This window comes from Colletotrichum chrysophilum (genome assembly GCF_026319265.1).
Source record: "Colletotrichum chrysophilum strain AFK26 chromosome Unknown scaffold_5, whole genome shotgun sequence".
Classification (NCBI taxonomy): domain Eukaryota; kingdom Fungi; phylum Ascomycota; class Sordariomycetes; order Glomerellales; family Glomerellaceae; genus Colletotrichum; species Colletotrichum chrysophilum.
The window spans coordinates 641,400-665,955 of NW_026517292.1; the positions used below are offsets into that span (position 1 = coordinate 641,400).

A 24,556-nucleotide genomic window follows, 5' to 3' on the forward strand; every position below is an offset into this window, starting at 1 on the left:
CACCTTCCCCGAGCTGTTCTCACCGTGTGCGGAGGTACCCCTCCACGCCTTTGCCCCGCAGAACGGTACATGGTCCCGCAGTACGCAGGACTGCCACGGCCACTGCCCGACCGAACCTGCGCGCTGTCAATGCTCTCTCTCTCTCTCACCTTCACTTCCAGGTTGCTTGCTCTCCGTTCACACACTCAGTTGCCGATATCGTGAGGCATTACTTGTATTCGCACCTTTCCTTGTGGCTTCACTGCAACCGCACCTCTGCCAATTGACGCTGGACATCCAGCTGGCATCTTCCCTAGTTGTGAACCACAACCTGAGGCACGGCGCTTGATGCTCTTAGCCTTTGGATGGCGTCCTGTGGCTGCATCTGACTGTTAGGTTACCTTAGCCTCGGGGACCTACGGCGGTAGGCAAGTTGTTAGTGAGTTGGCGAAGTGCCATGAGGGGCATTGGAACTTCACTGCATCGCCTGTCGGTACCTCATCCCAAGTCCCAGCCTTGGTTACCTAAGGCCGCCTCAATGTACAACACCACCATCAAAGACTTCAGTTCTCTCCCATCTCAGGCCTCACTCATCATGAAGCCCAAGACCCAAGATGCTGCTTCCGGTCGTCCCGGCCTTCCCGCAACCAACCAACCAACCAACTAGCCGTCAGCAAGCCTCGTACAATTTGTTAGCTGCTCCGGACCGCTGGCTTTCCACTTGCCAACCAGTCAGTCTATCCTTAATTCTCCTTGTTTGTCTCGAACCCCTATCATCTCTCATTCCCTCACTCAACTCAACTCATCCCACATGGATCTCATCCCCTTCCACACCCACAATATCCCGAAGCACGTCCTCCTCCTGTCTCATCTCACCCTCCGCGGCCCCTTGCCGCCTAATGCTCCTCTAAAGCCGCAAATCGCCCCCAAAACCCTCTCGGGACTTCCACTTCAACCATCTTCCATCGATCCACGCCGTCGGCCTTTCATGCACACCCTCCGTCGCAACTCGTCCTGCAGAGCTATGATGCCTCACGGGCTTGAGCGCCTGCTGCGCTGCACTCAACGTCCCAAATTGATCCAGGTCCCAAGGTTCCAGAATCCCATTCCACTGCCATTCGATCGCCGCCCATCCACGTGTCAACCACTGCCGACCCAAGCATTACGCTTGGCACCCTCACAGAGACAGGCCCTGCCCTGCCCAGCCCAGCCAGACACCATCCATCTCCTATTACACCACACCACACCACACATCTCTCTCGCGCTTCTCCGAGCGCCCTCGCCCAGCCCTGTCATTCATACATCATGCTACTGCAGAGCCTGCTTACTCATTCGTCATGGGCCTATCCAGCCAATTTCGACCTTACACATTCAGGAGAAGGCTTTCAAATGAGCACTTCAGAATTCTACTGCCATTGCTACGTATTCAACTGCCCGTCAAATGCCCCTTGATGCTCCATTCAACCGCTGATACAACCAAAGATCATGCCTCTCATCTTCAAATGTGTCCCTGCATCTCCTGGGGGTGTCTCATGCCCGGCAGCCACACACCCTCTGCGCTCCGTCAAGCCCTAGCCGCCTGTCGGCTTATCTCTGTGACCAAGGAGATGACGCTGTCGCGTGATTATTTCGAGACACTCATCCCACCATGTCCTCGGCGGTGAACGTCAAAACGCCATCTGCACCCCACGTTTGGCCATCTGCAAGTTCAACGGCTGGCCTCAGTATCTGCCATGCACTACCTCATCGCCGGCCCCCCCCCCTCCCTGTCTTGCTCCGTTGCCTGGCCCGGATCATCGCCCGTCGCTTATCGGCCTTCCATGCCAGTGAACGACACTAATACCAGCTAGCGACATCCACACATGCGAGCTTGTTTCCCTCGACTGTCAATCAGCTTCCGCCAGCCTTTACTCCGTCTTCATCCCACGTCACGGCAATCGGCTCGTGATTCCCTGAGAACTTCTGTCCGCCGAACCACAGCTCGAATCGGATATCGGCCGGCGCAATTATTACCCGCACGTCAAAGTTCAAGATGTAATATGTTGTTCCCTTGGAGAAGCAGCTTCCACGTTTGTGTTTGAGAACGAGCTGGTTTTGCTGGACGCCGGTCAAGTTGCTCTTGACGTCGCACAGCTTCGTTGCAACCGCTGGTCCAAGACGTCAGTCACTTCCCGAGTCCTTTCGCGATCGATGTCGCGATCTGCGTGTCGACTTACCGTGCTTCAAGCTTCTCGGGAGAAAGGTTGGCTCGTTGTGAGAAATCACAATGTTCGCGTCCCATGATCTCTGCGTGTCTCCGGCGCCGAGGGAAATCGCCAGCGAATGTACGAGTGGCGCATTTGGATCGACAATGTCGCCCTATGTCGTCGTCAGCAACCAGACTCTTATTACCAAACCTTGAGACTCACCTTCCTAATGAGCCATCGGATCTGGTTGACGGCCCATTTCTTCTTCGGGTCGAACGCATCATTCTGGATGTCCTCGTTGAAATGCATCTGGGGCGAGTACACCTCTTTGATGACCACGCCATAGCTCGCCCTTGCAATCCGCGTCGCCAACACCGACAGTCGCCCGGTTTCCATCCTCTGCTGGTGGTCGAGGAGCAGCCCGCGAACCACCACCAGCTGGGGATCCTGGCACGGAATCACCGCGACCTTTTCTGCATTTTGGTGCGAGTAACTCTGGAACTGGTGTTGCAGATTTTCCCGTACATATGCTGAGCCGCCCAGCCCTCCCGATAATACCATGTATTCCTGACGTTGTCAGTCTTCTTCTTGTCCAATGGGTACGGAGTATCTCATACGATGGCTTGCGGCTGCTGCTTCTGGATGAGCCTGTCGAGCTGCTCCCTGATACAGCGCATTATGCCCTCAATTTGGACATCAAACAGCGCCTGGATCTCTTGCCTATCACCTGTCAGCCCAACTCTTCATGGCCAACTTTACGACGCTGCCAACTCACATGGTAAACAACATCCTCCCATCCACGATTCTCAGCCCGGGATGGTTGAAGTCATGCGATACCCCCTCCAGCTGCATCTTGAACACAGGCTGCATGTAAGCCCTTTCCCCGAACTTGTGCTTCACCGTCTTGAAGTGGTGACTCCTCGACATCCTGAATGCGAAGTCGCGGGGAAGAAAGCGCTGCACGTCCGGAAACGCAGACAACCGCTGGTTGACGAGATGGATAAACGCAACATCAATCAGCGACGCCCCAATGCCCACGCCCTTGACCTCCGATATTTGCGACATCTGGGGATATTGCGGGTCAGTTGATGTGATCTGCATCACCGCGAGATCAGTCGTGCCGCCGCCAGCGTCAACGGTAAGAAACAAGCTCCCCATGTGAAAGTTGACGGCGCTCGTCTTCAGGGTCGCCACCGCAGCAGCCTCTGCCTCCGTCAAGTCGACTTGCGCAAAGTGTCGCGACCCTTCCGCGCCAAACCCGGCGTCGTGGATGATTCTCTTGAACGCGTTGATGGTCTCCATCTTGGTCCACGTCGTCGGCACGCTGAAGAGGAACGTCACAGCCATATCCGTCCAGCCACCCGTGTGTTGCCTCCCAACTTGCGTCTCGATCGACTCCTTGACGTGGGCGTACACCTCTTTGAGAAAGTCCGTCACCAATCTTTCCGCCTCGGCAACGTTGCGCGGCGCGTTGGGAAGTCCGCGCTGCTGCCACGCCTCCAGGGTATCCTCATCGATGAAGATCTTGAAGAACTCGCGCCGCAGCTTGTTCTCCTCCTCGTCGGCACACATGAAGCCCCATTTTGAGAGGCTGCCGTCGGCGTTGTACGTCAGGACTGTTGGGACCTTGCGCTCGCCTCGATCGCCGCTGCCGGGCCAGTCATTGATGACTTGGATTGGTGTTCTGGGTGTCATCCAGGCCACACCTGTTCTTTCGCGTCAGTCTCTGTGGGCGACGCAGCGCATTGTCATGATAACTTACCTGTGAAGGTGGTGCCGAGGTCAACTGAGACCAACACGTCCGGTTTCTCGCTCATGGTGATTGACAAGTGTCAATTGCATTCAACGCGATTCTCTTCTGTCGGGCAAGGACAGCAGGCCCGCGTCTTGAAGGCGTCAAGATCACAAAGTCATCTGGCAGTTCCAGATTTCTATCGTCTCATGTGCTTGAAAAAGGTGTGTCGGGGAGAGAAGGCTGGCAGAACAGCTACCTCGGAGCTCTTTCCTAAGACAAACCCGCCGGCCAGCCTCGTGCGAGTTGCTTACCTGCAGTCTGCAGAATGATATCGGACCAGGGGTCGGCGTTCCTCCAAGTTCAGCTCGTCCCGCTTGGGAAGCCATCATCTTTCCGTTGCCAACGGCAAAAAGCAACGATGAGTATCGAGCCGCCCAAACCTGGACAAGGCTGTGCAGGCCATTCTAGGCACCATCTTTTGCTATCGCGTCGATCATTCCGTTTGGGAATAGTAAGCACAGGGTCAAAGACTGCGAATGTTTTCACTCCCTTGCGACGGTTTCTGTGCTCAGCGTGGCGCGCCAGGCGTTGAAGTGGCACGAATGCGTCCCGCCGCACCACACCATCCCCCCTGCTTTTGAACCAGGCTGCAGCTAACAAAATTCACATCCGCAACACAGCCGTCTTTTTGTGGCTTTTTGTGGAACTGCAGATGCGTTTGCCAGACCTCCGTGTCTACATGCAGGCCTTGCCTGTCAGCGCGAGGTAGCATACGGCTGGTCTAATAGTGAGCAGACCGGGGTTTCTCCAGATGCCGCCGTTTTGCGAGCGGCCGAGGGGGGCGTGGTTCATAGGGATGGAAGGTCAATTTTCAAATCCTTCGCTCCCACAGGGGGCTGTTCTCCTCGTCGGCTTTACTTGAGCTGGGAGTGCCCAGCCATTCTCAACTCACTTCTCCAGGTCATTCCCATCACAGGTAGTTTCGGTCTCTGCTCTGCTCTTTTTCGTCGTCACCATAAGCTATTGGATTCATCTCATATCAAACAGCATGGCTGCGTCTCTGCCTTCAGGATACACACTTACGACCGTTACATGGGACGGCGGAAGTACCATTCAGACTGTTCCGATTCAAACCACACCGCCCGCTCAAAATCCAGCAGGCTCATCGTCGAATGCGACTTCCTCGGGAGCACTTACAGCCGCATCATCTACACCTATACCCGGCGCTTCAACGACTTCAAACCCGACAGCTGTGGATGACAATGGCGAGACGCCCGGTTCGGGAACACCTTCAGCATCACCCACATCGACAAACAAACCATCATCTTCGGGAGTATCGACGGGCGCAATCGCCGGTGCTTCCGTAGGTTGCCTGCTAGCCGGCCTCATCATCGGTGGTCTCATCGCCTTCTTGCTTCTCGGACGAAAGAAGCGGAAGAGTGGAAGATACTCGCCTCAGAGTTCCGACACGGGGCACATCATCGTCGGTCCAGAGTCCAAAGCCTTGGCTTCTTCAGCTCCCGCCAACCACAGCGACAACATCCAGATCAACCATTTCCTTCTCGACGCGACGCCAGACAAGGAGTTGGCCGGCGAACTGCAATCTCTCGGGGAGCTAATCCAGCAACATGTCGAGAACAACTACCATTCAAACCCGATCCAAATCGATACCCACGCCCTCGCTCCCAGTCTTTCAAACTTGGGATTGGGAGAACTATCCAAGTTCAGCACGGAAGAAATTGCTTCGCTCTGCATAGATCCGAAGACTAGACAGGCTGGCCTCCAACACGTCGTTTCTCTCGCGGTCTTTGGAAGCATAGACTTCAAGGCGAAGAGCCGCTACTCCATGCTGCCAGGACCGATTGCGTCTTTCCTCCAGTCCATCCCACCAGTCGAGTCGCGTGGAGGTGATAAAGAAGGCAAGTTCCCCCTCGGCTTTCAGGACAATGACCGTCTGCTAACTTCTTGAAGCAACTACACTGGCCCTTTCACAATGGCGAAGTCTATCGGCTTTCCTTCTCCACCCGAATCGCAGTCAGCGTATTCACCTCTCTCCAAATGAGTCGGAGGCATCTCCCAAAGCACAGAGCCTCGCCACCGCACTCAACGCATGTCTCCGTCACTTCGTTCCGGCGGATCAAGGGAACCAGCGTCAGCAGCTGGACCATCTGCAGGCTGTGATCCTGGAATGCACGAAGCTCGGCTACGAGATCGTGTCTCAGCCCAGTGATTGGCGCTTCACTTACAAGACCGAAGATGCAGGTGCGTCGGGTGCGCGACCTGTCGTGGTGTGCCCGGGACTGGACAAGGTCACCAGTAAGGACGGCAAGATGTACAACTCCCCTCGTCGCGTGGTTGCACCTGTTGTAACACAGGTTCCTCGCCGTAACCGATGAGAAAGGCATGCCTATCTTCAAGATAATAGGGAAATTGGCATGAAGGAGACAGACAGTGTGGTTTGAAGTTCAAAGCAGAATAGTAACAAGATCCATAATTCATCCTCAATATCACGAACGGCTCGCTCTGCAATCAATTCGGATGTCCCAGGGACGAACGACACAGAACCCGCCACGCCATCGCCGCCCTCGAGCAACCGTAAGCCCAGCCTGCTTTTGGCGGACACCAGGGGTGAAGAACGTTGCTGAAAGGAATTGAGATGCGTGCGATAGAAAACCTAGTGCTTACTGTATGGCAGGGGTAGGCCATAAATTGCTTGTTTCCGTACCCGCAGGCACCGGCCCTTCTAGCGCTGACTTCGGAGCTACTGTGCTCAACTTCCGTTTGTCTATTTCACCGACGGGGTTTTCAAGATGAGGCCGCATCATGGTCTTGGGAGATCATACTCACCCCGACAAAAACCAAAGATAGTTTTACGAAATCGATACTTGACTAGATGACTTTGGGAGGAGTCAAGACCACAATCAGTTCCCAGGTCCGTCCAGCCTGCTCTCTACCTCCAACGTTGTTGCCTACACGCATGGGAACAACCATGAAGGTTACACTGTAATCAGGCTGCGGCTACCCGCGCTGTAGCGACTCTCAACCCAACCAACGATCCTATCGGTCCCCAAGCCCGAACCGTTCCCACCGCCGACAACTTAATCTCAGTCCATTGGTTTCTCGGGAGCCTCAATTCCAATCGAAGGCTTGCTTTCTTTTGTTCAGTGGAGGCGTACTGGAAACGGCGTCAAGCGTGCGTGATCCCTTCAGCCCCCTGCAGAGCGGCTGAGTCTCTCAAGCTAGTGGATCGGCCCACGCCAAGGAAGCCTGTTGCTGAGCGCCCTAGCATAGTGTAGAGCCTGCCGACCTCCGTGGTGCCGAATACTGGCGATCCCCATGCATGTAAGTGACGATAAGTCCAGCCCAAGAGGGTGCATCCTCCGGAGGAAGAAGGGCGGGTTGCATTTGCCCCCTGGACTTTCAGTTCTGATCATCAAAGTTCTTGAGAGTGATGACTTTACGAACCATGCCTTAGTGATCAACACTGGTGTCTGCCCGTACGAAGAGAGAGACAAGCCCACAACAGTTATGTGCAGTGCGCCACCATCTGTTCAGCCGTGGCTTTCCGTTCTGTTCCACCTCATCGCCCATCGTTCGTCCGGTCTCCCCAGGCACGCAGCTAGCTATTCATAGCCAGGAACTGAGAACTGAGTTGTCTTGATCCCCAGTGACCGTTGCCAAAGCCTTCCGCCCTCCTTAACCAACAGGCTCCGATCTTGCCGATTTACTTGCCCGTTTACGCTCTTCTGTCCCCCAGAACACCTGACGGAGAGCAGTCGCTCGCTGCTGGTATACTTCTCTTCTAGCCAGACGGTAAGATACCCCGCTTCCTCGTCATTGCGCCTCGTCGATTACTCCCACTCTCTTCGGTAGACACTTACTAACGTGGGCTTTAGGCATGGATCCCATCACCAGCTCCGTGTCTGCTCTCCACACGACCTACCAACTCATTCTCTTCAGTGTCGACGTTGACCAAGTCACATCTCAAGTCCGCCGCAGTCTTGAACTCGTACAGACATGCCATCGAGATCTTCAACATCTGATCGAAATCCGGAACGAATGCCTGCACTTGCTTGAAAAGACGCCCATCGTACTCAACCGCGTAAACGAAATCATCGCCGCCGCAGACAAAGGCCTCATCGAGGTGTGCCAGATTGTCGAGAAGTGCCGACCTGACGCCAATAACGGCAAGGTTCCCTTCAAGAACCGTGTTGGATGGGTCTTGTTTGATTCGAGAGAGTTCAGAGCACAGGAACCTGTGATCAGCAGACACCATGCAGCGGTGTTGTCGGAGCTGAACTTCTTGAGGCAAACGGCGCTTCTCGCACCGCAGCTACAACAACAGAAGCCGGCTATCACCACCGAGATCAAGAAAGGAACTGAAATTTTCGACAATGTCGCTCTTCTCGGTGGCCTCATGGGAGAAATGGCGTTCTCAGGTATGGCTAGCCGCAACCGTTTTCCCAAGTTATGCTTGCTTGCTGGCAATGCTTCCATGATCATCTAAGGTCGCTGCTAATTCTCATCAACGGCAGGGACGAACTCGCATCAGAAACCATCCTTCTCGTCTGAAGCAGCGATTCTGACATCGCCAGTATCCGCCGCGCCAAAGTCGACCGTGCCTTTTCCTCACTTCAACCCGCCTCAGCACCCGACCTATCCATCAGCCCCGAACCCCGCCAATCCGCCCACAGTGGCCCATGAACCATACTGCGAACTTGAGGCGCCTTTCGGTCCATTTCCCGGAGCGTACACTTCACGTCCAAACGCCGCCAGTCGAGCCGTCCCCCAAGGCCCGATTTATCATCCAGCAATGTCACAGGCTAGGCCCACGGCATTCTCATCGTCGAACGACCTTGGACTACTTTCATTTGAACACGGAAATCAGACCCGCGATAGTGTCTTGGAGTATTCGTCGACAGCTTCAACTCTTGGTCTTTCACCGCCGACAAGACCCACTGAGTTCGATCATCTGAGCCAGCTGGCCCCCTCGTCGTCTTCCACCCCATCAATCCGTAGTGCCCGCGACTCAGTAATGTCCCAGCCGGTTCTTCCTGCATTTGCCGACCAGCCGAGCGAGCCCGGCGAGTTGGAAAAAGAAGGTCATAACCGGTATTCAAAGTTCTCTGGGTACTTCCGTCGGTCGAGAGAAATCAAGCCAGACTCCATAACGACTAGAGACGAAGGATCCTCGGCAAATTTGCGGCATGTTAACTCTGCTGAAGGCATGTTCCCAGTGCAGACTATTCCTGCTCGGTCTAATACGAAATCCTCACTGGAGACACCAACCGGTCGATGGTTCTCACCTGATTCCATACACGTCTTTTCAAACCCCAACCCGTCGAATGCAACGCTTGATAGTGAGGCGCCAACGTTGATTCCGCCTTCTCCAACCTTCACAAATCTAGGGACCATGTCGACACTATCACTGAACACATTGCCAAGCGAGACCTCGTTCAATCTCGATGACGACTTCGACAGAATAGCTTTGGGTAACCCGTCGACTTGTACCATTCCTCGAGTTGCCACCCCTCGAGCTCCAAACCCAAAACACTCTCTTCCACACCAACCGCGCCACGCCTCAACCGAACCCATCGACTTATGGAAGCCGGCCGATCGATCCGGGGTACCAAAGTCAGTAAGCTCAAGGTCCCAGAGCGAGTCATCGAATCCAGCAATCATCTTTGGATCTGCGTTCTGGGGACCAAATGCTGTGCTGGATGCAAAGGAGCTGGAACCTCCTTTGAAAAGGTCGCATACAGATGGTGAAGAGGGTCTTGCAAAGGTTGAAGCAAACCCCTACAGCACACTTGGCTCTGTGCCTGACTTCATGGAACAAAAACATTCAAGGTACCAAAGATCGCATTCAGAGTTGGTCTATCATAAAGCAGCTCATGCGAACTCATATGAGTTGTCTCCGGCGAATTACGTTCCAGACGTGGCCGAGTTACCGTGAGCGGAAATACACACATGTCAGAGCCGGATCAACATACAAGCAAGGATATGACTCTCATTTCATGATAATGTTCATTAAGATTGCCTCAAAGGCTTTCAAGATACCCACAAACAATCAGCTTTCTTTTCTCAGTAAGGTACCCACGTATCATATGCCTATCTGGAACTCTCTTGGTCTGAACTCTGTCCGGTGAGATGGCGTCTTGACTGCGTCTCTCGCAACTTCATGTCTGCTTGACCACCTGCAGCGCGGACGAAAGTGCTATCCCGTACAACGAAACGCGGAGCTTGACTGATGGAGTTGAATGTGAAAAACGACGCGAGACTAGAAGTAGAGCGTCGCATGGATCCTTGATTCATGTACGACTTCATGAAGCTCTTAATATCGTCGTATGTTGATGCCTTCGCTTCCCGTAGCACACCCGCCAGCTCCGGGCTTGCAGATACTTGTGCGACTGTGTGCCAAGCGTTCTCCAGATAACTGAAGCGCGTCGAGCGGAAGATCCAGGCTGCTGCTGCGAGATTGGCGAAAAATACCGCAATAATAACCAACACAGCCAAGTATCCACGAAAGCGCCGTGGCAACGATGTCAGCTGGAATATCACCAGACTCGCTGTATCCGCTCCAGGCACGTCTATGTCGGGGCCGAAAGAGCTGATCAAATCATAATACACGACTCTTGCGAGCGTAAAATAGTTTGCTTACAGAGAGCGCGCTGGTGATTGTGGTTCATTCATGGCATCTTCGAACAGCCTCGCATAAACAATACCGACAGTGCCATCGTCTGAAGAGGGGTCGGCCGGACAGTTGGGGCATAAGGCTATCGGCATGTAAGGTCGCCGGAAGTTGTTCACTCGGTCGTAGAACCATGTCAGGGATGGGTCAGAATAATACTTCTGCGATGCAGAGCCCTCGCGAGCTTCTTCAATTGTCAACTCTAGGCTTTCCTTACTGATGGTCAGGACTTGTCGATCGTCGTGAGACATTGAACTGAAATTCCTCACGGCATCAAGTTGCTTTCGAACGGCGTTGGTGTTGTATGTCTCGTCAACTACATCCCATACGTAGAGTGGCTCAGTGCGGTTGCTCACCGATGAGGCCGATACATTGAGATGTTGGATTGAGTCCGGGTAGCTGGCGGCAATGAGGAGTCAGCAGAACAAGACAGTCTTTGATCGGCGTCTTGATCACTCACACAGCAAATGAGGCATACACAGTCAAACAACCCAGCAACGATCCATATTACGTGCAGGAGCAACAGCCATTCATATCTGTGGGATAACGCACTTCTCGGCCCATTCCCACTAGACGTTCGCCACATAAAAGCACACTAACAGGGACAGGCGTCTTTAATAGCGAGGGCTGACAAGGAACTAAACAGCCACAACAATTGCTTGGTGGCCCTCCTTTCCCTACTTCACTCGAAGTCTTTTCTTGTTGAGAAGTCCGCAATAGACCTGGGCCTCAAATACTCAATGTCACTTTCAAATAAGCTCAATCCTCATCCTCCTAAACTATTCTATGTCGCGTCTTGGGTTTGTTTGCGTGGTGATCCCAACTTTAACATTGTGACCAGGAAAATTCTTGTGTGTGAACCTAGAGCAGCAGATATTTGATTTTGTAAGAGGTATCACTACGTTGAGCAGAGGTTAGAACCAGGAACAACAATCAAGCTGAAGAATCCACGTCCGGCTTTCCGAACCCCCAGATGATGAGAAGACGACACAACATTGCAGCACTTTGCTCAAGAGGATGGTGCTAAAGCCTGCGCCAACTCTGCATCTGTAATCTCAACATCAAAGAGCCATCCGAATCCCTTCACAGAATCAACCAAGTATTTCTGAGACAGCTCGAACTCTGGCAGCAAATCTGCGAATCCGTGTGGAACACCGGGGTACACGTCAATTTTCGTCGACACTCCGTGATCTCTGAGCACTTTCTCGTAAATGATGCCGTCATCTCGTAGAGGGTCCTGCCCGCAGACTTGGAAGTAGACCGGTGGCATATTTTTGTGTCTATTGCTGTCGTTAAATGGAGAGAAGTCGGGCGATAAGACATCCGGCTGATAGGCAGCGCGAGTGACACGTAAAGTCTCCGCGTTAATGACCAGCGTGTCGGTGTTCTGCTGCCTTGAGAGCCATAGCTCGGCGTGCTGCTCCGGCAAAATTTCTGGCTCCAGAACCCAAGGGATGGCCAGCCAGACTCCAATCAGCTTAGGAGTTTGCTTTGAAGAGACCCATTTCTGGGCTGTCACCGCTGACAGATTGGCACCAGCGGACACCCCGCCAATGACGAAGCTCGACTTGGTATAATCACCCAAGGGGGCATTGGCTGTGTTGTTTGCAGACAATATCCACTCCAGAGAGTCCCAAACATCGGTTGAGGGCGTTGGGAACTTGACTTGAGGGGTGAACCTGTGGGTGATGCTAATGACGGTTGTTCCAAACAGCTTTGCTATGGCTCTGGCGTAGTGGCCTACATGGGTTGGGTGGCCAATGGTGAAGCCACCCCCATGAATGAGAATCACTGTTGGTCGATCTGGAACTTGCGACTGTGGTCTAAAAACTCTCGCCGGATTTTCGAAGCCGTCCCTTGTAGGAATCTTGAACTCGAATTCAAATTCGGTATCGGCGGTTCCCGGAATGGGCTGGCGTGCAGCATCGGCATGCATCACCATGGCGGAATGAATTGAGTTTAGCATGGACACTACATCCTCTCCACCTTGTTTGAGAAGCTAGTGATCATTGTTAGTCACAGAAATCATTCGTGGGATACACTAGGGGGTGTGAATGGATTTACCTTCTCAAACAAAGGGCTGGAATAGATCGAAGTCAGCAAAATCCCAATGAAGAACCGGATGAGACATACTCAGTTGCCCCAGTTCTGAGGACTTCTTCTTTAGAGTCATATGATGACATGTGTGCTACTTTTGGCTGTTCCGAAGTTGAACTTAGACAGTGAATGTCGGAGTGGAGGGTGAAGGAACACGGTAAGATATACCCGTCGGTGGAAGCAGAGCAGAAAGTGGAAGTGGCCCCTTCATGTTTTTAAGACTTATGGCCTTTGCACTACTTTCTGCAAGGACCAATGAAGTGGAACCACTCCGGTAGTTTGCAGTCTGGAGTCAGCTTATTTGGCTGAAGAATAATGCAGACTTGGCGCAGCGCGGCGTTGCACCGGATCTGCATATCCGGGATCACAGCTGGGGGCCGAGGCATGCTGCCAACACGGGAGAGCCAGTAAGCTCGGTCTGCCAGCATCTGCCATCTCCAAAAGGCCCTTTGTGTACCAAGATGACGGGATGAGTGGGTTTGACAACGGGAATCGGAAAAGACCCCGCGGAGAATACCCACTATCTCCGGTGGTCATCGGGGTAAGTCGAAGTTGGTCCGCATCGTTTGTGGACCTTGCGGGGACGTTATGTTCGCCGAAAAATGTCCTTCTTTGGGCACCCTCCACATATACGACAATTAAGAACTAGCTGACGTTAACAGGGAGGAGGACGAGATAGGGTCGCTGTGCATACGAGCCGTTGACAAATTCCATCAGCAAGATCGTATCCACACAAGACACCACCATGCGGATCCCACGGCATCAGAGTCAACAATGATGTCTAAGAGCTCCGCGAGATATGATTCTCGACCTAAGGTATTCAATATTACATACGCTTAATATTGAGCGGAAGAAAGGTTAATTATCTACATTCTACTCGGTTTCAAATTACATTGCTCTCCTGTCGGAGCTTGCTACACTATCCATTTCAATGCACCCGTGGCTGTTCCTTTTACTTTTCCCTCCTACTGTGAAGCCTCGTGCTAGATGGTCTCAAAACTTCATCAAAAACCCTTGGCTTTCACAGCCCTGAAAACGGCACTCCATTCAGACTGATTAGTCTCTTCATCGAGGACCATTGTTGGCAGTTTATCTGAGTGGTACCATCATTGTATGAGGCTGAGATCACGGTCCGAATCCCGCGCGCGGGATGGAGGCGTCTCTTCTGAATTGCGAAATAGCTCCTCATCGGCAAGTAATGGGCCGGCGGACTCTAAAAGGACCAGTCAGTTTGTAAATCTAGGATGTTTCTACAATTTTCGCTTACCATCTTCCGCATCTGACACCTGCTTAGCCACACTCCCGAAAAGGGCATCCATATCTTCAAGCTCCCTGCCCTTGGTTTCCGGAAAGAACGCGAATAGAACCTGTACAAGTGCTCATCGTCAGATACACGAGGAAATAAGAAGAGTTTTCAAAAGTACATACCGGAATCCAGATAATGTTCATAGCCATGAAGATGAAATACACTTTGCTATGTAACTTGGCTAGACCGATGGGCCAAATCTCGTTGACGATCATGGACGCGACGGCACTGCCAACTGAGGCAAAGTTGAGGCCTCGGGCCCTAACAGCGGTGGGAAAGATCTGAAGTCTCGACTTAGCAATTGGCCAGCCAATGAACACGAGAAACTTACCTCAGTGTTGTAAACCCAGACTGTAGGCCCAAAGCCGAGACTAAATCCCGTCGCGTAGATGAAAATGAAGATTATGCAGACGATATTTGCGGCTTTGTTATCTTGATACGCAAGCGGTAAGGCACCGTTGATCTGTGATTTCGTAGAGCATCAGCAATGACGGTACAGCACGTCTTGAGATCAGGACCGCACTTACCAGCATCGAGATGGCCATTACGATACAGCCCGCAACCAAGCAGTTCCTTCGACCAAACCTATCAATGATGAACATTTCAAGCACAGTGAATGCTATTTTCACAGTCATTTCAATAGCCCCAATCATGAGAGCTGCATGGGTGAAAATGCCTAGGCTCTCTAGAAGGAATGGCAGATAATACTTCATAGCCGATGCCCCGCAAGCTTGGCTCATGAACTGCAATAACGTGGCGCGCCACAGACGAGAGAAAAGAGCCTTCTCCTTGAACAGAAAGAGCCAGTTTCTGCCAGATCTATGGTACTCGTCGACATCTTTAGAGATCGCAGCAAACTCGTCCTCGATTTGGTCCTCGGAATAGATGCCTTCTCGAAGTCTCCTCAAGGTCGAGCGAGCACGGTCTTTTTGGTTGTGCTCAACGAGCCATCGCGGACTGCACAGAAGTAAGGTGAGCACTATACGTGAATCAAGTCTTAGGTTGGTTAGACTTACGTCTCGGGGATCCAAGGCAGTCCGAATCCAAATATGAAGGCGGGGATAATCTCCAACATTATAGATAACCGCCAGCCATAGTAATGGCCTGAATCGGTTTGCCAAAAACGCATGCCGTAGCCAACCCTTTTAGGTATTAGTATCATGCTTGTTAGACCTGAATTAAGACGCACCAAAGTCCAATGGCCATTCCGGCGATGAAACCAACATGGTTCATCGTCACGAAATGTCCCCTTTTCTTAGCCGGTGAGATTTCCCTGGGTCTGATCAACCACTGAACACAAACGTTTCATTTACGGTTGAGCTTACGCTTGATATAAAGGAACTGAAGTCGAAACAATTGCAACGCCAAGTCCGCTGAAAAGTCTGCCGGAAATCATGGTGCCTCCCGCCGTCGAACCGCCGCTCGTCGCTTGCAGTAAGGCTCCGAGACAAACAAACCCAGTTCCGGCCAGAGCAGCATAGCGCCGCCCAAGCCAGTCATTGATGGGATGAGAGATGAGGGCATAGCTGATCAAGGTGCCAATATAATAAACGCTGACAATAGCACCTATTACCGGTCTTGATGGGTCACCCAGGGCTTCCCTCCACCCAGGATGGACGAGGATAGATGACAATATCCCAATGTTGTATCTGATCAACAGCGTTAGTTACACTCTTTAGTTTTGTGTTGCGAGAATCCTCCTCTGATGGTCAAAACTTGGCTCGTCACCACAACTCAACACAGCCACGAAGGAAGACGAACACATAGGGCTCTTAGCACTTGTGTCTTGGACCACCGCGACTTCGTAGCAGGGACTTAAAAAAATCCAGACTCACCCCCAGACTGAAGCTCCAATCCCAAAATAAAAGCAGAGGAAATAGAGGCGGATAACGCCGGGTGCGAGTCGTACGTTGATGCTGGTCATAGCTGGTGACACGGCAGCGCTTAAGCGGTCAAATCCGGGGGCGGGGCGATTCCGAGGGGTGGTAGTGTAGGGAGATTAATTTTATGAGTTGGTGCGCCGGCAAATATACCTCAACACGTTGGAAGAGCAAGCAGCTTTCCAAGTAGGCGTGTCTTATGCGATTGCGAACAGCCACCAGTTGTGCGACACCGAGCTTGAGAAAAAGAAGACCTCACTGACGCTACCGGCGCGACGTCGCTACTGCGGGGTGACGAGTGAGACAGATCGAAGCTTATGTAAGATTATACCGAGCGGTCCAGATTTATGCATGGTATCCATTTTATGCAACCGTCGTAGACTTGGGGATTGAGGCGCGTAAGGGAAACAATAGCGATGAAATAGGCTGTCACAAAGCCCAGTATCTGCCACCAAGGTAGGTTGGGAGACGAATCCAAACGGTGATAGGCCTCAGACAACTTGAAATCTGTAAACGCGAACTGAACTTAAACTTCTAGGGGACTGGATGCATCGATGGGACGATAGCGGGTTCAATTTCCATAGATCAACCTTCAACACTGTGAGCCACCGAATTCTGAGAAAAGAATATGATACGCAAGTGAGGATGTCTCGTCATTAAATCTTCGAAAAAGGCAGCTGCGATCCAGGCTCTGCATGGCCTGAAACAACTCTCAAGACCTTTTCTATGTCTACTTGGTCGCTGCCTTCGGGCGATCTCCAGGCTACATGGCCATCTGGACGAATTAGCACCGCATCTCTCTGCCAGATCTTGTGTACATGCTCTTCCTCAGAGAGTCGCAACGTCTTGAGCGGAGTGCTGAGAGCATTGTAAAAGCCTGAGAACCTAGCTAGCCAGACCCCATCTCGAGAAAAGTCAAACAGTGTGAAATTGGGCCCGAAGAGATCGTGTGTGCTCGTTTCTCCGTCCGAGAGGAAGACGTGGGGAGCCCGAGCACCTGGCCAAGTTGAGGGAACATATTGCCGAGCATTCCATTCGGGCTCCGTCGTCGCCGTTTCCGGAATGATCACGGGAGAATCGTTGTACCGGTACCCAAGCTCAATACCGTGATCTTTGTTTTCCCCATCGTGAGAATTGATGTGATCAATAATCTGCTGGCGAAGAGCGCTTCCAACTTCCAAATCAGGGGTGGCACCCCGGGCACTCATTTGAGACACCCATCTCACGTAGTCCTGGTGAACCTGGTGATGAACCCCGGAACGTTCGATGTTAGTGCGAGCTACGGGCTTCCGCTCAGCTTCGTATGATCTCAAGAGGGACTCGCCGCCCCATCCTCGGATGACGGCAGCAAGCTTCCAGCCCAGATTGAAACAATCGCCAACTGCTGTGTTCATGCCATATCCCCCCGTTGGGATATTCTGGTGGGCAGCGTCGCCGCATATAAAGACGCGCAGACTTCCCGACGCGTATCGATCTGCAATGCATATGCTCGGCCTCCAAAAGCTGCTCACTAGTATTTGATCAACCTTGATCGGGCAAGGTGCGTGAATTCCCCCCAGAGCTTTGTATATACACTGCAGTGGGTCGAGTAACTTCCAATCCGTGTGGAGCGAGATGGGTAGATGAATGGTCCACGTGTCAACTTCATCTTGAGAGATGATGACGCTTCCACTGACGAAGAAGATATGCCAGAACTGCCCCTGACGATGAAGCGCGGTAAGGTCGCTAGACTTGAAGTGAACGAGATACATCGCACCAGGCCTGAAGATGTCAGCATAGCACAAGAATCATCATCAACGTTAGGCAAATTGCCTGGTCTACTTACACTGGCCCACCTATCATTTTGGAACCAAGGTCTTTGCGTACTTGGCTGTTGGCTCCATCGCAGCCCGCTAAGTAGTCGCTTTGAACTTTGTGAATGGCACCTGTATTGACATCGACGACACATGATACAATGTTCTTATCAGTTTCAAAGTAAGACTCAAGTTTGAACCCGAAACGGAGGTCAATGAGTGGCTCTTCCTGTATCCTGGTTTTCATTCGTGCCTCAAAGAGGGCCTGTGAGATACGCTGGTAAGGCTCTCGAGGATAGCTGCCGTCGTTCTGCTGCTTTATATGGTCTTTCCACGCATTAGGCGACGCAAGATCCTGAATGATTTATTAAATATGATGGATGGTCTATCCAGCAGATGGGGGAAACCTACCCACTTGCACAACAGATCGCCGTCTTCCGATAGACCAGTGCTGAACAGAACGTCAAAGGAGTAGTTTTGAGGAACTCCTGATCCGTGAGGTAAGCGCCTTTTCCAAGTTGATCAGTAGAAAGCTTCGGAAGCCTACCGAAATCTCGCAAGTCTTTATCAATGCCCAGGCTCTTAAAAAGCTCCATGCTTCTGCAGTTTGTGATGTCCATCTTGGGCCATTTTGTGGTATCTTGGTTGCGCTCAATCAGCATACTTCTGACTCCATAGCGTGCCAACTGCAGCGCAAGTATCAGCCCAGATGGCCCTGCGCCTGCAATCAGGACTGAGACTGCATGTTGGTTTGCTTGATAATTGGCTCTTGATTCGTTTTCCATCGTCATTTGTAGACTTTTGGGAATGCAAATTGCACCTTTGATTGTCGTTGTTTATTCTCTGCTGCAGAGCCTGTCAATATGGATAAGACTCCATGTGCCCGAACGGGGAAGATCATCTGAAGTAATGAGGCACAGATGTAGTTGGCCTACTCCGCATGGCCGTCAAGTACCGCGATCTGAACACATGCTGTGGGGACGGCACGCGGCATTCCATACGGCATTGCCGGCCTTGCGTAGGACTTAGTGACGCCGCTTTGACCCCCTCTATTACTGCTGTCGACAACATGGTTCGATCGAACTTTGGGCCGTCTTCATTTCACTTATTATTCTCAGTGACATCTTGGCCTTTGGGGGTGCTTTTTCAGATGCGACCACTTCCGAAAAGAGGAAGTATATGGTTGAGTTATTATCTAACAAGGGCAGGACGCAAGTGGATGACGGAGAGCGCATCGATGATGTGAGTAACGGGGAAGTTGATCAATTAGTAATTCCAGCAGCAGCATAACATTAACAACATGTTTTATTCTAAATCGTCCCCGACCGTGAACCTAACTTCTCGACAGACTTTGAATATACAGCAGCCTTATGTTTATCTGCTGCGTATACCGTAGAAGCAGGAGTTGGACGGGAGCAAATTGACGTCATCGTTGAAATATGCTCCCGAGATCCGCAACCCGACCTTGCCCCCTCCAGTGGCCTTCGCCTTTCTCCCCAGCTTCCCCGCATCTTTTGTCGGAGACGACTCCACTTGGGAGTCCGGGAAAGCTGTCCGGCTGGACAAATTAACATCCAGAAGCGCTATGCGTTTGCGTCGGCACTCCTCCATGCGACAATCGTCTACGTTTAATCATCGCGAAAGGTGATCACGCTACTGAGCTCGGCGTCTGCCAAAAAGAGGGGAGCATCGGCTTTGGCATGGATGAGAGAATGGAATGTCTTCGGTTCGATCCGTACGCGGCCACTTCCAAAGTCTCGGGGGGAATGGCGCAAATATCGGCAATTTCAGTTGTCGATAGCCAACACTGGCTTCCAGTTAAAGGCCACCGAGCGTGTCTCGAGTGCAGAAGGTACGACTTTCGTCTAACAGGAGGAACCCTATGCCGCCTCCTTGGGTGCCTCTCTTAGGAAGATGTCTAACAATCACTAGGAAGAAGACAAAATGTAGGTTAAAAACCCTTCTCACGGCGTGGAAGGTATGTGTGAGAAAGGTGGACAGGCTGACTTTCCTAAAAGGTGATATGAGCCAGCCGGTCTGTGGACTTTGTGAGCGGACAGGGGGTTCATGCACGTTTCCCACCAAAAGAAAAACACCTGAACGCATATTGAAACCGAACGAGCCCAAGAAAAAAACAAGAATTGGTCCTGATCAGCTAGGTATGAGACTCGGAATGTCAGGCGTCAAGTCGCATTTCTCAGACTAACGTATGTTGAAGAACGGATTGTGAATTTACTCGAGTCCAGACTCGGTGGCACACCAACTCAAGATGACTTGGAAGTGTCTAACATGATATCCTCGTCAAAGGACTCAGAGTCATCAAGGGAAATACAGGATGAAAACGCATCCCCTTTAGACGAACCGTCTCCAACATCTGGCTCTCGGCAACATCCCAAAGACACCGCGTCAACGGGTCGAACCCCCTTCAGCAACTCGGACGAATCTTTTGGGGCCTACAATGAACCCAGCACATTGGCCTCGGATTCAAATTACCTTGAGGTCCCTCAGAGCATTGCAACCGAGCTAGTCCGTATTTACTTCGAGAAAATCCAGCCTTGGCTTCCACTATTGCACCGACCCGGGTTCTATTCTAGGTACATGACGGACGAAAACAGCCAATTTGCTGTCACTTCCCTGTACTCTCCAGAAGACACTCTCATTCTCTATTCAATGTTTGCTTTGGCCGCGCATCACTCGTCAAATCCTTACTTCCAGGATGTGAGGACCGCAGAGAGAGGTAAAGAACTCATCAAGATGGCGAAACAAAGCTACAAACAACTCCGAGAAACCGCAGATGGCGCTTCTTTGCCATATTTACAAGGGTGCGCTTTGCTCGCCGCATACATGTACACATCAGGCCCTTCCCATCAAGCATGGGTTCTCACTGGGATATGTGTTCGTCTTGCGTATGATCTCGACCTATGCGACATGGATGACGAACCAGAAGAATACAAGGATGCCGATGAATGGGCCAGACTAGAGGAAAAGAGACGCGCCTTTTGGGTTGTTTGGGAGTTGGACACCTTTGGATCCACGCTGTCAAATCGACCATGCGCGATAAGCCGGTCGAATATGGCTGTTCAACTTCCAGTCAGCGATGAAGCTTGGTTTGCGAATCAGCCAGTCCAGTCATCAAAGCTAGATCCATTGCCAGCGAAGGCATGGAAGTCCCTCACGGACTGCGACAACCAGAGTGAAAGGGCATGGTTTATTATCGCAAATTTCCTCATGGCTCGAGTATTCGATCCCCATATGCGCAGGGCAAGTTCGCGAGATAGCGAACATGACGAACTCTCGGGTTCGATCACATGCTTTTATCTTTCTATGACAGCGCGGTTTGGGATCGAAATGACCCCACTCTTCTTTGACAACAGTAGCTTTGCCCGGTGTAACTGGGTTATTGGGGCTCATATTTTAGTGAACGCCGCCCGGGCTGGTCTAGCTGATCATCACGAGAGTCACGGGATGAAGATGCAGGCTTACTCACGAGAGAGAGACAGAATCATCCATCATTGGCATCCGGAGTACATCGCATTGAGTCATCCATTCTTGATTTGTGCTTTACTTCCCACATGGACGCCTCATGAACCTTTGTCCGGAACGGAAACGCAGCTGAGTGAAGACTTGGCAAAGCTGGTTTTTGAACGCTACGCGTCTCTATGGGGTCTGGGATCTATGATGATAGGTAAGATTGATGAATACACAACGAGGAGTATCGCCTGAAACAGTAAAATAATTACTAACATAACTCTGACCTTCACAACATTATCCAACGACCTGCAGCGCTTTCAAATGACGAAGAGCGGCTTGCAAAGCGATTTGCGGTTTTCTTTCCAGCTGAAAACAAAACGAGAGGGCTACAGTCCAAGAAGATAACAGGCCGGTCACTGCCTTCGGAAAATAAGAAAACTGTATCTCCCTCTGAACGACAGCAAGGTTCGGCTGGGGAGAATGCTGAGATGGAACATCTACTTGAGCTTACTTCCTCTGCTCAGCCAACGGATAACATTCCCTTGATAGTGAGCGACCTCCAAGGTCAGAGCAATGAAGAAGATTGTTGGACCTCGTATGAGTGTCAGGATGTATGGGGAACGCCATCGGGACTAGGCAACGATAACCGTGGATTTAGTTACCTTGAAATCTAGCTTAACGGGCAATCTTAATCTCACCATACTTCGTTGACTTTCCACGCCTCCGTCCTCGACAATGCGCCGAACACGGTGTTCGGTGGTATTTCCGCGCAGATCACATTCCCCGGCTTCTCGGAAAACCAAGTCAATTTGTCATGAATGGTTGGTTGTTAGCCATACGCTCACCTTCTCTTGAGTGGATAGACAATTAGGAAGTGTTTTAAGATTGTGGTATCACGGGTTAGGCCTGGTATAAGAGTCATCTCCAGCAATGGTGGTGCATTTGGACCTGGCCTCATCTACGCTGCCTTCTTCTTCCCGTACTCCTCATCCGAGACCTCTTCGTGCCAAGTAGTCTTGCCCAGTCCAATCACAAGGTGCGTCATGAGACTACCATCGTCTGCACCGTGCCAGTGCGTCGTTCCTGCAGGAGCCCAAATCACATCACCAGCCCCAATGCGCTGTGGCGCGGCTCCTCTATCACAAATCCAACCCGACCCAGCGAGAACTCTAAGCATCTGTCCCTCCTCGTGTGTATGCCAGTAGGTTCTGGCGCAAGGTGTAAACGTGACGTTGGCGATGGTGGCTTTCTCCTCGTTGTGGACTAAGTCGAGAAAGACGTCACCGGTGAACGTAGCGGTGGGTTTAGCAATAGGTTTTTTGCTTTCGGAAGCCCGGAAGACGATCGAGGAAGGCATCGTGGCGGGGTGCAAGCAACAGAGTTTCATCTGTAATCTTCAAGTCCACAAGTTGATTTAGGAATGTTGATAATGAAAGGTCGCGTCTATACATTCGAAATCATTGGCTGTCATAATTTATAGAATGGCCCCCGCGGGCACGCAACGTCGGCGGGGCTCCGCGTCATTGGTTTCCATCCACAGCAAACTGTCAGCAGACTGCATGAGTGCGGGGCTTCCATGTGAGCACCAGGCGATCAAAAAGTGCGCACAGATTCGTCCGGCGATAGCAAACCAAATGTTCGGAGGCCATGTCAGCAGCTGTGGACGTGTTCGGACTTATCATGTGGAGTGCGTACACCAACCGATGTCCCCCGAGCCGCGATCCAAGCCTAGTCCTCTATGTGACAACGAGCCTGCGGGGAGTTCGCTTTCCGGATAAGTAACTAGACTCGATCTCATGGTTACCCCGTAGAACAGATTGCGCGCCTGATACGTTGATTTGCAAAAATTATTCGGTCCTCTCCGAGCTTTGTATTGCTGTCGAAAGTGACGAGACTGAGTTCGTCCGACCTGACGTTGAGGCACGGCCTAGAGACGTAACAGGCAACCCCGTCTTTCCGAAGTGCCGCGATGTTGACCCCTCCTGCTGTGACAATACAGCGTCGCGGTCACCGTCACGGCTTTTGTCACTACCGGGTAAAACATTGACGTAGGATCGGCATAATATCGCGGCTCTAAGGTTGGTACCCCAAGAACTCAGCGATGAGAAGAGGCGTAGAATATATTTGGTTGGCCTGGTGCAAATGATTGTGAAGAAAGCCTTTGTATCAATATTCATTCTTGGTATAGAGACCAAAAGATACTTGAAACATTTGACCCAATACTTTGACAATGAAGGTTGTGATAGTTGGCGCAGGGATTGGTGGCTTGGTTTGTGCCATCGCCTGCCGTCGCGAAGGGATTGATGTCACGGTTTTAGAACGGGCGCCGAAGATTTTACATGTCAGATTCATCATGTTGCCATCTGGAAAGAGTGCTTGTTAGCTAATTTCACGGCATCTAGGTCGGGGCTGGCATCCAAATCCCCCCCAACGCAGCTCGCATTGCACGACAACTGAATTATCTACCTCAATTGATCGCCAAAGGGATTGTTTTGGATTCGATCAATTACGTTAGATACTCGAATGGAGAAGTTCTGTACAAGATGAGCGCGGGTGAGCAGATGGTCCGGAAGTTTGGAGACGCATGGTTGTAAGTGAACCTGCTTCTCTTATCCAACGATAGCACAATTTTGCTCTTGCAGCACTGACAGTGGGACACGTCTAGAACTATTCATCGCGCGGACTACCATAAGATCCTGTGGGATGCGGCGGAGAAAGCGGGCGCTGACTTGCGACTGGGAGCACAAGTCGAACGCCTGTTCGCGGACTCTGTGGACTATGTGGGGGTGTTTCTTGTTGGAGGAGAGTGCATCACTGCAGACGTGATCGTCGGCGCTGATGGTAAGATGAACCCTCTAAAACCTCATTGCAGCTGTCTTTACAGCTGAGAACATTACCTCCTTTGTGCCGCTGACGTTGAGACAAGGCCTGTGGTCAGTCACCAGAGACTTCGTACTTGGGTGGCATTCCCCTCCGGTAGAGAGTGGGGACATGGCACATCGAGCGACGTTCAAGCGAGGGGACCTTCTGGGCCTTCAAGATTTTCAGGTTGAGAAACTAATGAATCAAGGTGCTGTGACATGCTGGATGGGTCCAAATCGACATGCGGTTTTCTATCCCACCGATGGCGGCGATAGCTACAACTTGGTTCTTCTGAGTGCGAATGACATGCCTCAGGGTGTTCATGAAGAAATTGGAAACACCGATGATATGAAGCTCCGGTTCGAAGGTTGGGATACTCGGTATGCTACTTGATTTCTACTGGCATCTTGTTCGTGCCACTTTCAATTTCTAACACACTTCTAGACTGACTATGATGATCTCTTCCATCTCCCATGTATTGAAATGGAAGCTATTCCACCATAAGGAACTGTCTGAGTGGACGAAGGTAGGCGAATCCCGATTTTGTTATTTGATA

At 51.6% G+C, this 24,556-nt stretch overlaps 4 protein-coding genes across 4 annotated transcripts; 2 read left to right on the forward strand and 2 right to left on the reverse strand.

Moving 5' to 3' along the window:
* Positions 1–1,869: 1,869 nt before the first annotated feature.
* Positions 1,870–3,982, reverse strand: COL26b_001283 (uncharacterized protein; the record flags this gene model as incomplete). The annotated part of the gene is made up of 6 exons (XM_053174237.1): positions 1,870–2,126; positions 2,196–2,337; positions 2,388–2,666; positions 2,783–2,885; positions 2,941–3,871; positions 3,928–3,982. The coding sequence occupies 6 exons, from the start codon at positions 3,980–3,982 to the stop codon at positions 1,870–1,872; spliced, it is 1,767 nt and encodes a 588-aa protein (XP_053041947.1).
* Positions 3,983–4,948: 966 nt separating this feature from the next.
* Positions 4,949–6,296, forward strand: COL26b_001284 (uncharacterized protein; the record flags this gene model as incomplete). The annotated part of the gene is made up of 2 exons (XM_053174238.1): positions 4,949–5,852; positions 5,983–6,296. 2 exons carry the CDS (start codon positions 4,949–4,951, stop codon positions 6,294–6,296), a joined length of 1,218 nt encoding a protein of 405 aa, XP_053041948.1.
* A 1,502-nt stretch (positions 6,297–7,798) lies between these two features.
* Positions 7,799–8,407, forward strand: COL26b_001285 (uncharacterized protein; the record flags this gene model as incomplete). Its single annotated transcript, XM_053174239.1, has 2 exons — positions 7,799–7,888; positions 7,916–8,407. The coding sequence occupies 2 exons, from the start codon at positions 7,799–7,801 to the stop codon at positions 8,405–8,407; spliced, it is 582 nt and encodes a 193-aa protein (XP_053041949.1).
* A 5,531-nt stretch (positions 8,408–13,938) lies between these two features.
* COL26b_001286 (uncharacterized protein) lies at positions 13,939–15,069 on the reverse strand (the record flags this gene model as incomplete). The annotated part of the gene is made up of 5 exons (XM_053174240.1): positions 13,939–14,055; positions 14,117–14,287; positions 14,326–14,457; positions 14,522–14,951; positions 15,011–15,069. The coding sequence occupies 5 exons, from the start codon at positions 15,067–15,069 to the stop codon at positions 13,939–13,941; spliced, it is 909 nt and encodes a 302-aa protein (XP_053041950.1).
* Between the last annotated feature and the right edge of the window lie 9,487 nt (positions 15,070–24,556).